The 14,234-nt window shown below is 37.3% G+C and overlaps 2 protein-coding genes across 3 annotated transcripts in view; one reads left to right on the top strand and one right to left on the bottom strand.

The window, feature by feature from the left end:
• MAGI3 (membrane associated guanylate kinase, WW and PDZ domain containing 3) overlaps positions 1–14,234 on the bottom strand; it is a 231,851-nt gene that overhangs the window by 147,679 nt on the left and 69,938 nt on the right. The window lies entirely within an intron of this gene.
• On the top strand, positions 3,767–4,167 carry LOC123392553 (60S ribosomal protein L37-like). Its single transcript, XM_045081989.1, has one exon. The coding sequence runs from the start codon at positions 3,767–3,769 to the stop codon at positions 4,148–4,150; it is 384 nt and encodes a 127-aa protein (XP_044937924.1). The 3' UTR covers positions 4,151–4,167.

Here is a 14,234-nt window from a genome sequence, read left to right on the forward strand (position 1 = left end):
TAGTCTGAAGGGATTTTTGAAAATGATGCTAAATAATTTCTACATCCAACAATCTCATTTAGTGAAAGCCAACCATGAAAATTTAAAAAGCCAAGACATCTGTATTATTTAACTGCCACTAAGTTCCCGGAATCTCACTTAGAATTGTTCCAGAAAGTCTTATTGTCTAAGTAGGCTTACAATATTGAGCTATCACATCAAACACAAAGGCTTAAGATTTTAACACAAAATAAGTAAAATAAAGAATAAAGATGAAAAGTTGTAAAGAAGATGTTTTGATTCCTGTAAATCATAAAATAATGAAGTTGGCACAACTACGTATCAAAACTGAACATTTTCTGAAAATCATATGCCAAATCTAAGGCAGATAAGAAAACTTGGGACAAGATCAGAGCCAACTTCACTGGATATAACCCTTACACACTCTGGAGAAATACTATTTTTTAAGGAAACAAAACAGTATCCAAAATAGTATTTTAAATTCTGACTGCTTCAAACTGGCCCATTCACTAGATATTTAATAAACTAGTTTCTACAGTAAAGGTTTTCAAGACTTTTCCCCAATTTTAATTAATTAATTAATTTTATTTTTTTAAAGATTTTATTTATTTATTTGACAGTAGATGGAGAGGCAGGCAGAGAGAGAGAGAGAGAGAGAGAAGCAGGCTCCCTGCTAAGCAGAGAGCCCGATGCGGGACTCAATCCCAGGACCCTGAGATCATGACCTGAGCTGAAGGCAGCGGCTTAACCCACTGAGCCACCCAGGCGCCCCTCCAATTTTAATTATTTATAACTCAAAACATAAAATACATTTTCAGAATCTTTGTTCTTCATAATCCTATGCAATGTTCATATAAGAAAACAATAGATAAAATCAAATTTTAGAGTAGTCTAAATTAAATGCTATTTCATTTCATCTTATCATTTAGACAGTAATTAATTATTATAGTTCATACAAGCCCCAAATGATAAGAAAATCTTGCTACCAGTATATTTCACTTAAAGTATTAAATATATACCAGAAAACTGGGATTTGCTTAAGATTTAATTTTTTTCCCTCTTGAAAATCAGACAAGGCAAACCAGTGCTCAGTGTTTTGTCTCTAACACACAAAAAAAGCAAGTAAAAACCCTGAAGAGTTTTTTAACATCAAAAAAGGAAAAGAGAGAAGGGAGGGAGGGAGAAACTGAGCAGTCCGGACTATTCTATTCCTTCCTAGAGAATATTAATATAAAACCTTATGAGAAGGTACCAACATCTTCCGGGCTCACACTCCCAATTCTAGATACTCTACCCACTCCTCTCAATTCCCTAATGTGGATTAAAAGAAACTTCCACCAATTACCTACCATTTCTCTGCTTTCTCTTCACAACAAAATCTACTGACAAAGCTGTCTTTACTTTTTATCTCTATTTTCTCACTTCAATCCACTATGAATGTGCTTTTGGCCCAACCATGTCAATGAAATAGCTCTTCTCAAGGTCGTCAATGATGTCTTGTCTTTTTTTTTTCTTTTTGCAGTCAATGGTTAAACTTCTCTGAGCTCATTTTTTAAAAATTATTTCTTAGCATTCTTTGGCCCAACTGATTACTTTGTCCTTAAAACACTCTTCTCTAAATATCACAGGGTCCTATCTCACTGACTACACCTTCTCAGAAACTTCTTTTCCTTCATTAAACTTTTGAAAAGTCTAGTATGCCATGGGTCTATTCCTGGCTCTTTCCTCTTTTCAATTTATACTCCCTTCCCAGGTGACCCCATCTAGACTCAAGCCTTTAAATACCAAAAATGTGTTGCTGACTCTCAGATGAAATCTCTAGTCTGGCTCTCCCCAGAGCTCCAGCCTCACAGAGACAATCATTAATCCACATCACCACCAGGACATCTAATACACATTTCACACTTAACCCTTGGTAATACCATCAGGCTCTACTGGATCCAAATTTTATTTCTTAATTTCTTTTTTGAGCAGTTCTGTTTATAAGGATTGAAATTTCATGACTATTTTTTCCTAGAGGTCCTCCAAAGAACAAAAAGAAAATTTATTTTAAAAAATAATAAAGTCATTTTTTCCTTGCAATTACCATATAACTACATTGGACCCTTTTATAAATCCAAGATATATTATGGGACCTCAGTGTTTTTCCTATAATCTTGAAATCTTTTCTAGTTCATCATCCTGGCAATTATTTCATCATTACTCACCAGTTATTTCCAACTATACTTTAAAAATTAAATAATAAGATAATGGAAGAATAATGGAACTGCCTAGAAGGAGGATGCACTACTGTACCATCCTTCAGCTTTCTTATTGCGTTACCCAAAAAGTATTGCCTCATCTTTCAATTTTTTGTCAGAGACAGAAAAAGACAGAGAGCACAACAAGCAGGGGGAGCATCAGGAAGAGAAAGAAGCAGTCTCCCTGCTGAGCAAGGAGACTGACGTGGGACTCCATCCCAGGACCCTGGGATCATGACCTGAGCTGAAGTCAGCCACTTACCCACTGAGCCACCCAGATGCCCCCTGCCTCGTCTTTCAAAATGAAGTCTGGACAAACCATCCTTGTATTCATTTTGGACATAGCTGGGAATTTGACATAGCTGAGTGGACACAGTGGACACAGCTGAGAATTCAGAATATTTCATTATCCACCCATAATGGCAAAGAGATCAATGGAGAAAAATGTTTCACAATTATTAGATGCTGAGTGTGAACAGGCAGGTCATGGTAAAATTTCAGATAATGAATTTGTAAGTGGCAATAATTCTAGATGAATCTTCTCAAATCTAAGAAGGAGTGAGTTTACAATATATTTTTAAGGACAAAAAGGAAATACAGGATTCATAGCTAATTCCATAAGGACTTTATCATGTACTATGTTACAAGAATCTGGACTATCTCACTTACCTAAAAGAATAAGTGGCAATATTCTTTCATCTTTTATAATGTTTATACAGCAAACTTTACATTATAAAGCTCACAGATGTATAAATGCTGTAGGCAGATATTTATACAAAGGTGTATGGAAAAGAAGGAAACTGGTGACATAGAAATGAAAACCTCATTGAATAGATCATTCTAATTGTAAATTTATTAATTTAAAAAACAAAAATGCTTTTCAACTGATAATGGTCATCCTTTTTTTTCCCAAACAAAATCATCAGCCAGTGGATGCCTGGGTGTCTCAGTGGGTTAAAGCCTCTGCCTTCGGCTCAGGTCATGGTTCCAGGGTCCTGTGATGGAGCCCTGCATTGGGATCCCTTCTCAGCAGGCAGCCTGCTTTCCTTCCTCTCTCTCTCTGCCTACTTGTGATCTCTGTAAAATAAATTTTAAAAATCTTTAAAAAAATCAGCCATCAAAATTTTCCAAAGTATTGCTTTGACAATGAAAACACAAGAACGATAAGTAATGATAAGCCAAAGCCTATTAGAAATGTATTTGAAATCTGAAATTAGTATGTATTCAATGTATATGTTCCAGGTTTATCAATGGCAACTGATGAGTTAATTATATGTAAGGACTTTTCTCATTTTTGTCTCTTTTTTTTTATAATTTTTTATTTATTTGACAGACAGAGATCACAAGCAGGCAGAAAGAGGAGGACGCAGGCTTCCCACTGAGCAGAGAGCCTGATCCGGGGCTGGATCCCAGGACCCTGGGACCATGACCTGAGCCAAAAGCAGAGGCTCTAATCCACTGAGCCACCCAGGCGCCCCATCATTTTGAATATCTATATGACTTCACAACCAGGAAACAAAATATAAATGACTTTGACTCCCAGCAAGCTATTTTGTGGCTATCAGCAAACTGATGCTAAAAATTTATATGGACTCTCTGGTCTTGTTATTGGAAACAAGATAATGAAGGGGTCATCATCATATGGACAGTGTCGCAGTAAGATTCACAGGTGCTGCTGCTGTGGCTCTATGGTCTACCACCTTTGGAAGTCAGCCTGTGGTAAATGTGGCTATCCTGCCAAGTGCAAGAGAAAGTATAACTGGAGTGCCAAGGCTAAAAAACGAAATTCCACTGGAACCTGTCAGATGAGGCACCTAAGAATTGTATTGTGCAGATTCAGGCATGGAGTCCGTGAAAGAACACCACCTCAGCCCAAGAGGGCAATTAATGCAGCAGGCAGTTCATTTTAAGGATTTCAATGATTGGTCACACAACAAGCATTCTGATTTTAAATAAATAAATATATAAATAAAGTTTATATGAAGAGACAAAAAACTCAGAATAGCTGACATAATATTGAAAGACGAGAACAAACTAATCAATTTTAAGACTTTCAAAGCTCCAGTAATTAAATCCGCGTGGTACTGGTGAAAGAAAAGACAAACTTATCAGTGAAACAGAATAGAGGGCCAGGAAATAGTCCTACATAAATATAATCAACTGATCCCTGACAAAAGGGCAAAGTCAACACAATGAAGAAAAGACAGTCTTCTTTAACAAACAAGTTTAACAAATTTCTTTAACTTCTTTGACAGTGCTGGAATAAATGGACATCAACATGAAAAAAATTAATCTAGACACAGATCTTAGACTCTTTAAAAAAAATGAATCACAGACCTAAATAAAAGTGTCAGACTATAAAACTTCTAGAAGATAACACAGGGAAAAATATCTAGATGGATCTTAGGTTTGGTGATGACTTTTTAGCTAAGACTTCAAAAGCCCAATCCACAAAAGGATTGATTAAACTGAAGACCTGACTTCATTAAAATTAAAAAGTTCTGTTCTGTGAAAGACACTGTCAAAATGATGAGCAGACAAGCCACAGACTGGGAGAAAATAGTTACAAAAGACTTATGTGATAAAAGCCCCTTAACCAAACTACACAAAAAACTTTTAAAGCTCAACAACAACAAACAACAACTCCATTACAAAATAAGCCACAGACCTTAACAGCTATCTCACCAAGGAAGATACAGAGATGGGCAAATAAGCATAAAGACACTCTACATCACAAGTCACCAGAGAGGCCCAAATGAAAACAATGAGATACCACTACACACCTATAGAATGGCTCAAATCCAGAACACTGCCACCGAGAAATGCTGGTGAGGGTGTGGATCAAAAGGAATTCTTATTCACTCATGGTGGGAATGCAGCATGGCACAGTGACTTTGGAAGAGAGTCTGGAGATTTCTTAACAAAATTAAATATATTCTTACCATACCATCCAGCAACCTTGCTTCTTGATATTTACCTAAAGAAGTTAAAAACTTATACCCACACAAACTGGTCTAAGCAGGCAGGTTACCCATGTAAGTGTTCAGAGCCACTTTATTCATAATTGCCCAAACTTGGAAGCAACCAAGATGTCCTTCAGTAGGTGAATCGATCAACCATGGCACATCCAGATAATGGAATATTATTCAACACTAAAAATAAATGAGCTTTCAAGCCATAAAAAGATACGTAAGAACCTCCAATGCATATTTCTAAATGAAAGAAGCTAATCTGAAAAGGCTATATAGTGTATGATCGCAACTATATGACGTTCTGGTTAATGGGCTTTTATGATGCAAATTATTTCTCCCACTTTGTGGCTTGTCTTTTCATCATTCTGGAAAAGGCAAAAGTATAGAGATGGTAAAAAGATTAGTGGTTTCCAGGGGTTATGGGGGAGAGAAGAATGAACAGGAACAGCACTGAGTATTTTTAGGGCAGTGAAAATTCTCTGTATGATACTATAATGGTGGATGCATGTCTTTGTACCTTTGTCCAAACCCACAGTATATACAACACCAAAAGTGAACCCTAAGGGGAAGTATGAACTTCAAGTGATAATATGCCAATGTGCATTCATTAGTTGTAACAAATGTGCCAATCTGGTGGCAAATGTTGATAATGGAGGAGGCTGTGCATGAGTGGGGGGTGGGGGCAGGGGCCATATTGCATTAGCTCTGTACTTTCTGCTCAGTTTTACTATGAACCTAAAACTGATGGGGTGGGGTGGGGGGGCGCCTGGGTATCTCAGTTGGTTGAGCAACTGCCTTCGGCTCAGGTCATGATCTCAGATTTCCAGGATCAAGTCCCGCATCGGGCTCCCAGCTCCTTGGGGAGTCTGCTTCTCCCTCTGACCTTCTCCTCTCTCATGCTCTCTCTCTCTCATTCTCCCTCAAATAAATAAATAAAATCTTTAAAAATAAATAAATAAATGAATGAATGAATAAATAAATAAATAAATAAATAAAGCTGATGAGGGGAAAAAAGTATTTTTTTAAAGTTGAGTTTGCAGGGTGCCTGGGTGGCTCAGTGGGTTAAGCCTCTGCCTTTGACTTAGGTCATGATCTCAGGGTCCTGGGATCGAGCCCTACATCAGGCTGTCTGCTCAGCAGGGAGCCTACTGAACCCTCTCGCTCTCTGCCTGCCTCTCTGCCTACTTGTGATCTCTGTCAAATAAAAAAATAAATAAAATAAAATCTTTTAAAGTTGAGTTTGCTATGTTTAAATTCTTATTAACATTTCTAATAAAGCTGTTTTCATTATTCCTGTATATGTAATTCTGTACATTATCTGTAAAATAACTTAAAAATATAAAATTGAAAGTAAGAAGGGTACAATGGATTCAGATGGTAAATGATGATGACTGTTTTCCTTGGTATACTGAAGGCTAATGTGGCCCAAATGGAGAGGATGTTCTCAACCTACATCTCCATATCCAACCTCAAGACTTGCCCAGTTCGGCAAATAGCAACATTATGCCCTTAATTACTGACAGCAAAAAATTAGGGTCATTCCTGACTCCTTCCTTCATACTATTCGTCTCTCTGCCAATTTCTACTGGCTTCAGTGCTTGATTCTCCACTGCAACCGTGGTGATCTAAGCCACCACCATCTTCCCCCCCCATCAGCAACAGTGTCCTACCTGATTTTCCTCCTTCCATTTCTGCTGTCCTCTTGTCCGTCTTCCACATGGAATTATATACCTCACTTTGAAAAACCCTACAAATGTCTTCTGTCACGTGTTTAAAAATCCAAACTCCTTCCTATGGCTTACTAATCTCCATGGGACCTGGTCCCTGGCTATTTCTCCAAGCTTATTATCTCTTATTCCTCTTCCCCCTTGGCTCACTGTCCTTGAACATACCAGGTTTATTATCACCTTGTAGTTTTTTCTGCTGGGAATGTTCTTATACATGGCCTCTCATGGTTTTTCCTCATCTTCACCCTTCAGGTCCCAATCCAAAAGTCACTTCTTCAATGCAGCTTTCTTTGACTTCAGCTAAACAGCTCTCACCATACCCCATGACCTTTGCAATCTACCAAAACCTGTTTTATCTTCCCCATATTTATCAACATTATTGTACTGGTAATTAAGATTATCTTATTTATGTACATGTTTATTATCTATCTACCCCACCACACATACACACAATCTTTTTTTTTTTTTCTTTTTGTCTACACAATCCATTCTTAAGAGTAGAAACCATCTGGGGCGCCTGGGTGGCTCAGTTAGTACAGCATCCGATTCTTGGTTTTGGCTCAGGTCATGATCTCAGGGTTGTGAGATACAGCCCCTCATCAGGCTCCACACTCAGTGAGAAGACTGCTGGAGATTCTCTCTCCCGCTCTCCCTGTCTGCCCTCCCTGACTCAAACATGCTCTTTCTAAAATACATACATAAATACATAAACAAATAAATAAAATCTTCCTTTAAAAAAGAGTAGAAAATATCTTGTTCACCATTCCATTCCCCCACCAAGAACAGGGGCTAGCACTTAATAGGTACTCAGTAAATATTGGCCATTTAAACAACAAAAGGGAATCCATGAAAGTTACCATAAACTCCTTGCTGAGGACAAGATGTGAAGTGTAGAGGTCAGCACATTCTCTCCACACCCATACTTACTCCATTTTCTTCACTGTATAAGGTATGGAAATGTTTGTATATTGATCCATTATTGTCCTATAGTCTCAGATCTCAAATGGACTGCCCATCAGCATTAGAATGTTAAATCTGTGTGGGTCAAATAGGAAATTGCAGATACATAAGAGAATAACATTTCTGCCCTCCTCCAAATTCCTTTCCCTGAAGAAAAGCCTGTTTATAAATATCAAGCAAATGAAACGCTGCCAAATTTTCATCTCTCTCAACATTCATACTGGTTTAGTTCCATTGAAAAGAAAAAATATGCCTCAGAACATTTTAGAGGTTGGTTGGGCTCTTTCTCCTCCCCAACTCATGAATGCACATGACCAATCCAACCTGTAGCAAACACAACTTAAGAAGCACACCGGGGCTTTGGATGAATCAGCTCACAAACATCTGCCCTATCAGAAAAACCACCTACAGCATGTGCTCTACTGACCGTGACTCAGTGACACTGTCATTGTTTTCATGCTCAGCATCTTAGCGGTTACAAATATCTAGGTATTTCAAGAAAACAATACTATGGTACTAAAAATATTCAAGACATCTCTTCTTTTGAAGTTTTGATGGAAAAGCAATGTAAAACAATACCCTAGGGAGCATATTCCTAAAAAGTGATGGATGCATGAACCAAAATCCATCACTGATGGCAGCGTTTTATGCTTCCCCAAGTCAGTGAAACAAGAACTGACAGGAGCATATAAAACTAGTTCATCCTAAAAGCAAGGGTAGGTGAAACTTAAAACATCTGTAACCCAATGATCAATACTACTTTGAAATTAAAGACTATAAAAAGAACTGCATTTTTAGCCATGGTGGCTAAAAACTCACAAGTATAGGTAATGTGCAAGTCTTGGGAGGGGCAAGTCTTGGGCTTACACAAGGACCTCTGGCCTAGTGAGTAGAGTTTGATAGTAATTCTTGCTACAAGCAAGGGGGAAAAAAAAGAACTGCATTCTAGATCATGAAAATAAATTTACTCTATCTTTTGTATTACTCCTCACTTTTCTGTAAGAGCATTATTTCAAGTAAACCTTTTTTTTTTTTTTTTTTTTTAATAGGGCCCAAAGGAATAAGAGCTGTGATCTTCTGGTGATCTTTCCTTTTTTATGCCTTTAAAAAAATTTTTAAATCCAAAAAAAAAATTTTTTTTTAATCCACCTATATACAGGACAAAGCCCTTGCTCTCTATAAAATGTATCAAATTCTACTTTCTCTCCTGACTTACATTCATAATTTGAAACTAAATTCTGGGGCATAACCTCCATTAAATTCCTCAATCGGTAGACAAAAGAAAATATGTCCAGATTCCTATTCTGATTACATCTTGGCCATTCTTAGTCATTTGAAATGTTTTTTTTCCCCCTCCCAGCCCAGCTGCTGAGATAAGCTCTGGTCCCCTGAATTGCCACACTTCTCCTAGTATTCACCTCTTCCTCGCCAAACAGAGCTACAGGCATTTTTTTAAAAAGGAATAAAGACTGAAGGAAATAAAGGCACTACTCTCAATTTATAGAGAGACTAAAAGGTAGTTTCTCAGCAGCCCCAAACCACAAGGATTCAGGTTAAAAGGGTCACTGACTTTGAAAACAAAAAGGGATTTTAGGGATCAGTCTACCTACCTCCTTTTACAAACAAGGAAACAGAAAATACTATATATCAAATTAATTCCCTAATTGAACAACTCCTTAAAATTCCATATTTAAGATGAAGAATACCTACTGGAAAATGCAAAGAACAGAAACTTTACAGTAACTTGCTTCAGAAGCACATCATCCACTTTTCATCTACTCAATGAGATTCACTATGAACTTGATTTGTATGTAGTATAAGTGAAAGCATTTTATTCATTCCACAAACATATGTGGAGTGCCTACTATGTGAAAACAGCTGGGGTGGGAGGAGGTACAATATTCCCAGCCCTCAACAAGACTACACCCTAGGCAGGGAAAAGAGACCAAAAAAAAAAAAAAAATCAGCGGTAAGTGAAGCATAGTATGTAAGGTGGTAATAAGTGCTGTGGAGAAAAATAAAGCAGAGACTAGAAATAGGGAGTGGGATTGGCAGCTGGTAGTGACTTACATATAGTAGTCAGGGAATACCCACATATATGCCTGGAGAAAAACATTACAGTGAAGGCAAGGTCAAAGTCCCTAAAGTAAAGGTTGTCTGGAATGCTCAAGGCAAGGCAAGGAAGGTAATACAGGTGGAATGCAGGAAGTGGAGAAAAGCAGGAGATGAGGTCAGAGAGGTATCAGGAAGCCAGATCTTGTAAGTTCCTATAAGGCCACTGTAAGAACTCCAGTTAGATGGACTTACTCTAAATAAAATGATATCATATAAGGTACTGAGCAAGAGAGTGATGTGACCAGACCTAGGTTTCAACATGATGACTCACTCTAGTTACTGCTGTACAGAAGGCAGGCATAGCATCTCAAGACCACTCGAATGTCTAGAACAATCATCTAATAGCTTGGACTAGAGGAGTAGCACTGGAATAGCAAAAGGTCATTGAATGCTGGACGCTTTCTGAAAGTATAGCCAACAGGATATACTGACCAACTGGAATGTGGCAGATGAGAGAAAGCTAGACATACAATATGTCATGATACACACAATACAGTCATACATACATTATAAATTGCATCTATTTCAAGTGTATGATTCAGAGAGTTTTGAAAGATGTATGTAACTATGAAACTACTGCCACAATCAAGAAACCGAGCATTTCTTTCACCCCCAAAAGTTTTCTCACACTGCTTTTCAGTCCCTAGGCAAGCAATGATCTGCTGTTCTCAGTCACTGTAAATTAGTTAGAAGTATTTAGAATTTTATATAAATGGAGTCCTAACAGTATAAAAGTCTTCAGAGTCCAGCATCTTTCATTCAATATAATAATTATGAGATTTATTTACACTGTTGCATGTCTCACTGGATCATTCCCTTGTTTTCCTGAATAGTGGTCTATCCCATACATAGCTACACTACTTTTTACAATCCATTCATCCACCGACGGGACAAGTAGGTTGTTTCTAGTTTGGGTCTGTGATACTGTGATATAAGAAATACATATTTTTAGGGTGCCTGGGGTGCTCAGTGGGTTAAGTACCTGACTCTTGATTTCAGCTGAGGTCATGATCTCAGTGTCGTGAGATCAAGCCCCACATCAGCACAGAGTCTGCTTGTGCTCCCCCCACCTCATGATCTCTCTCTCTAAAATAAGTAAAATCTTTTAAAAAAGAAAGAAAGAAATACATATTTTCAAGACATGAAAGCAACATTAAGTGTCCACCAGTAGATGAATGGATGAAGGGAATGTGGTATATATACACAAAAGAACATTATGCAGCCACTTAAAAAAAAAAAAAAAAGGAAATCTTGCCATTTGTTACAACATGGATGGACCTTGAGGGCATTGTGCTAAGAAAAATAAATCAGAAAAAGATGAAAATCATTTAATCTCACTTATATGTCAAATTTAAACAGTGAAACAAATTGAATTCATAGACACAGAACAGATTGGTGGTTGCCAGAGGCAAAGGAGAAAAGAGGTGGGCAAAATGGATGAAGAGGGTCAAAAGGTACAAAATTCCAGTCATAAAAGCAGTCACGTGAATGTAAGGTACAGCACGGTGACTATAGTTAATAATAATGTATCGTGTATTTGAAAGTTGCTAAAAGAGTAAATCTTAAAGTTCTCATCACACATATAAAAATTCTATAATTATGTGTAGTGATAGATATTAACTAGACCTATTGTGGTGATAATTTCACAATGTATACAAATTTCAAATCAATATGTTGTGCACCTGAGACTAACATTATATGTCAATGACATCTCAATTAAAATATACATATTTTGTTGGTCTTCCTCCAGTTCTTGGCACAAAGCTCCTAATCCTTGGAATTTTTTAAGTGATAGGGGATACAGGAACATCTTCTGTTATTCCTAATAAGCCCCCTCTCAACCGTATCTGAGTTCATGCTAATTAAATGACTGTCACAGGCTCCCTGATAGCTACACAACGGGGTGTTGGTTAACAGAAGAACCAACTGTATGACTAGAGGGTTGAAACTACCAGCCCTAACCCTGATGTTCAGAGGCTGGAGACTGAGTTCGACCACCAACAGCCAATGATGTCATCAATCAAAGCCTACATAATGGAAGTGTCATGAAAACCCTAAGTGATGGGGTTTGGAGGATGTCGAGGTTGGTGAACATATCTATGTGTCAGCAGGAGAATATATCCCCAACTCCACGGGGAAGGAAGCTCCTGCACTTGGGACTCCCAGATCTCTCATACCTCTTCATCTGGATGTTCATTTGTATTCTTTATAGTATCCTTTATAATAAACCAGTAGTAATATGTAAAGGCTTCCACTGAATTCTATAAGCCATGATATAGCAAAAAATGGAAACCGAGAAGGGGGTTAAGAAACCCCGATCAGTAGCCAGGTCAGGCTGAAGTGTGGGAAACCTGAGGACCCACTATATGTGATTGGTGCCTGAAGTAGGAGGCCGTCTTGGGGCCTGAACCCTTAATGAGGAGGTCTCTGTTGACTTGTAGATAGTGTAAGAATTGAATTAAATTGCAGAATTCCCATCTGGTATCTGCAGAGAATTAGAGAATTAATTGATGTGGAAAAACCACATTTGGTGTCAGAAGTGTTGTGAGAAATTAACAGATCTTAGTAGTAAGGGTTAATGTAGATAAAGCTGATAGGAACATTTGTGGACCAGTGTTTGAGTGAACATATGTTTTCATTTCTCTTGGGTAAACTGGATTTCCATTATGTAGGCGTGATTGATTAAATTGGATTGTATGATTAGGTGTATGTTTAACTTTTTAAACGAAGTTGCTGAACAGTTTCCTAAAGTGGTTGTAACATTTTACATTTCTACCAGCCATTAATGAGAATTCTACATATTTGTCAACAGTTGGTATTGTCAGGTTTAACTTGGCCATTCTAATGGGTATATATGGGAGTATCTCAAGAGGGTCTTAATTTGCATTTGCCTATAATTAATATACTGATCTTTTCATGTGCTTATTGGCTGTTCATGTATCTTTTGTTTTATGAAGCTAATTGCTTGATTTTTAAGTTTCTTTTTACTTATTTATTTAAAAAAAATTTTTTTGCCACTCCACCAGATTTTCTTTTTAAAACCAAGTATTAACTTCTTACATATCGGGAAAGGTCTTTCTGGGCTTATTCGAAAGGTTTGATTAGTCTTCAGCATTATATTGTTTAAATTTTTTTTTTATTTTTTTTTATTTTATTTTTTTTTTTAAGATTTTATTTATTTATTTGTCATAGAGAGAGAAGCGAGAGCAAGCACAGGCAGACAGAGTGGCAGGCAGAGGCAGAGGGAGAAGCAGGCTCCCCGCCAAGCAAGGAGCCCGATGTGGGACTCGATCCCAGGACGCTGGGATCATGACCTGAGCCGAAGGCAGCCGCTTAACCAACTGAGCCACCCAGGCGTCCCGAAATTTTTTTTTTTTTATTAAAAAAAATTGGTATTTGGGACACCTGAGTGGCTCAGTTGGTTGAGCTGCTACCTTCCGCTCAGGTCATGATCCTGGGGTCCTGGGATCAAGTCCCGCATCGGGCTCCTTGCTTAGCTGGGAGCCTGCTTCCTCCTTTTTCTCCGCCTGCCTCTCTCCCTGCTTGTGTGTACTCTCTCTCTCTCTCTCTCTGACAAATAAATAAAAATCTTAAAAAAAAAAAAATCTTTAAAAAAATGGTATTTGGTAATACTATTTCTTTCTAATAACTATTCATTGAAAATTGTCTGTTTTTATCCTTTACTTATTCTTCCAAATGAACTTAAAATTTTCTGGTTAAATTTCAAAAGAAACATTTTGGGATTCTGACACAGTAATTATTAACCAATTTTGGAAGCATGCACATTTTTATTCTGTCATCCCATTCAGGATCATAGTATGACTTTCCATTAAAATTTTCTTTTTTATATCTTTCAGTAAAATTTCATAATTTTCTTTATGGATTAGCCTCATCTTTTTTCAGGTATTCTTTGATGCTATAATAAACGGAGCATTCTCCCACTACATTACCTTTTTATATTGTAGAAAAGTCACTAACCTTATCTTTTATTCAATGTCAACTTTCATATGAATTCATATCAATTCTAAGTGTCTTTCATTTTCTCTTTCATTTCTACGTATAACCATTCCCACCTACAAATCACAGGAACTGCACCTATTTTTACCATAAATCCTACTTCTAATTTCTGTTATATTTCATTATGTTGTCTTGAACTTGGCAGAAACAAAAACAAAACAAAAAGTGAACTAATGGTGGTATTACTGAGGCTTTGTTTTATT

Source organism: Mustela putorius, unplaced genomic scaffold (genome assembly GCF_011764305.1).
Source record: "Mustela putorius furo isolate JIRA1106 unplaced genomic scaffold, ASM1176430v1.1 tig00000585_pilon_pilon_pilon, whole genome shotgun sequence".
Taxonomy (NCBI): Eukaryota; Metazoa; Chordata; class Mammalia; order Carnivora; family Mustelidae; genus Mustela; species Mustela putorius.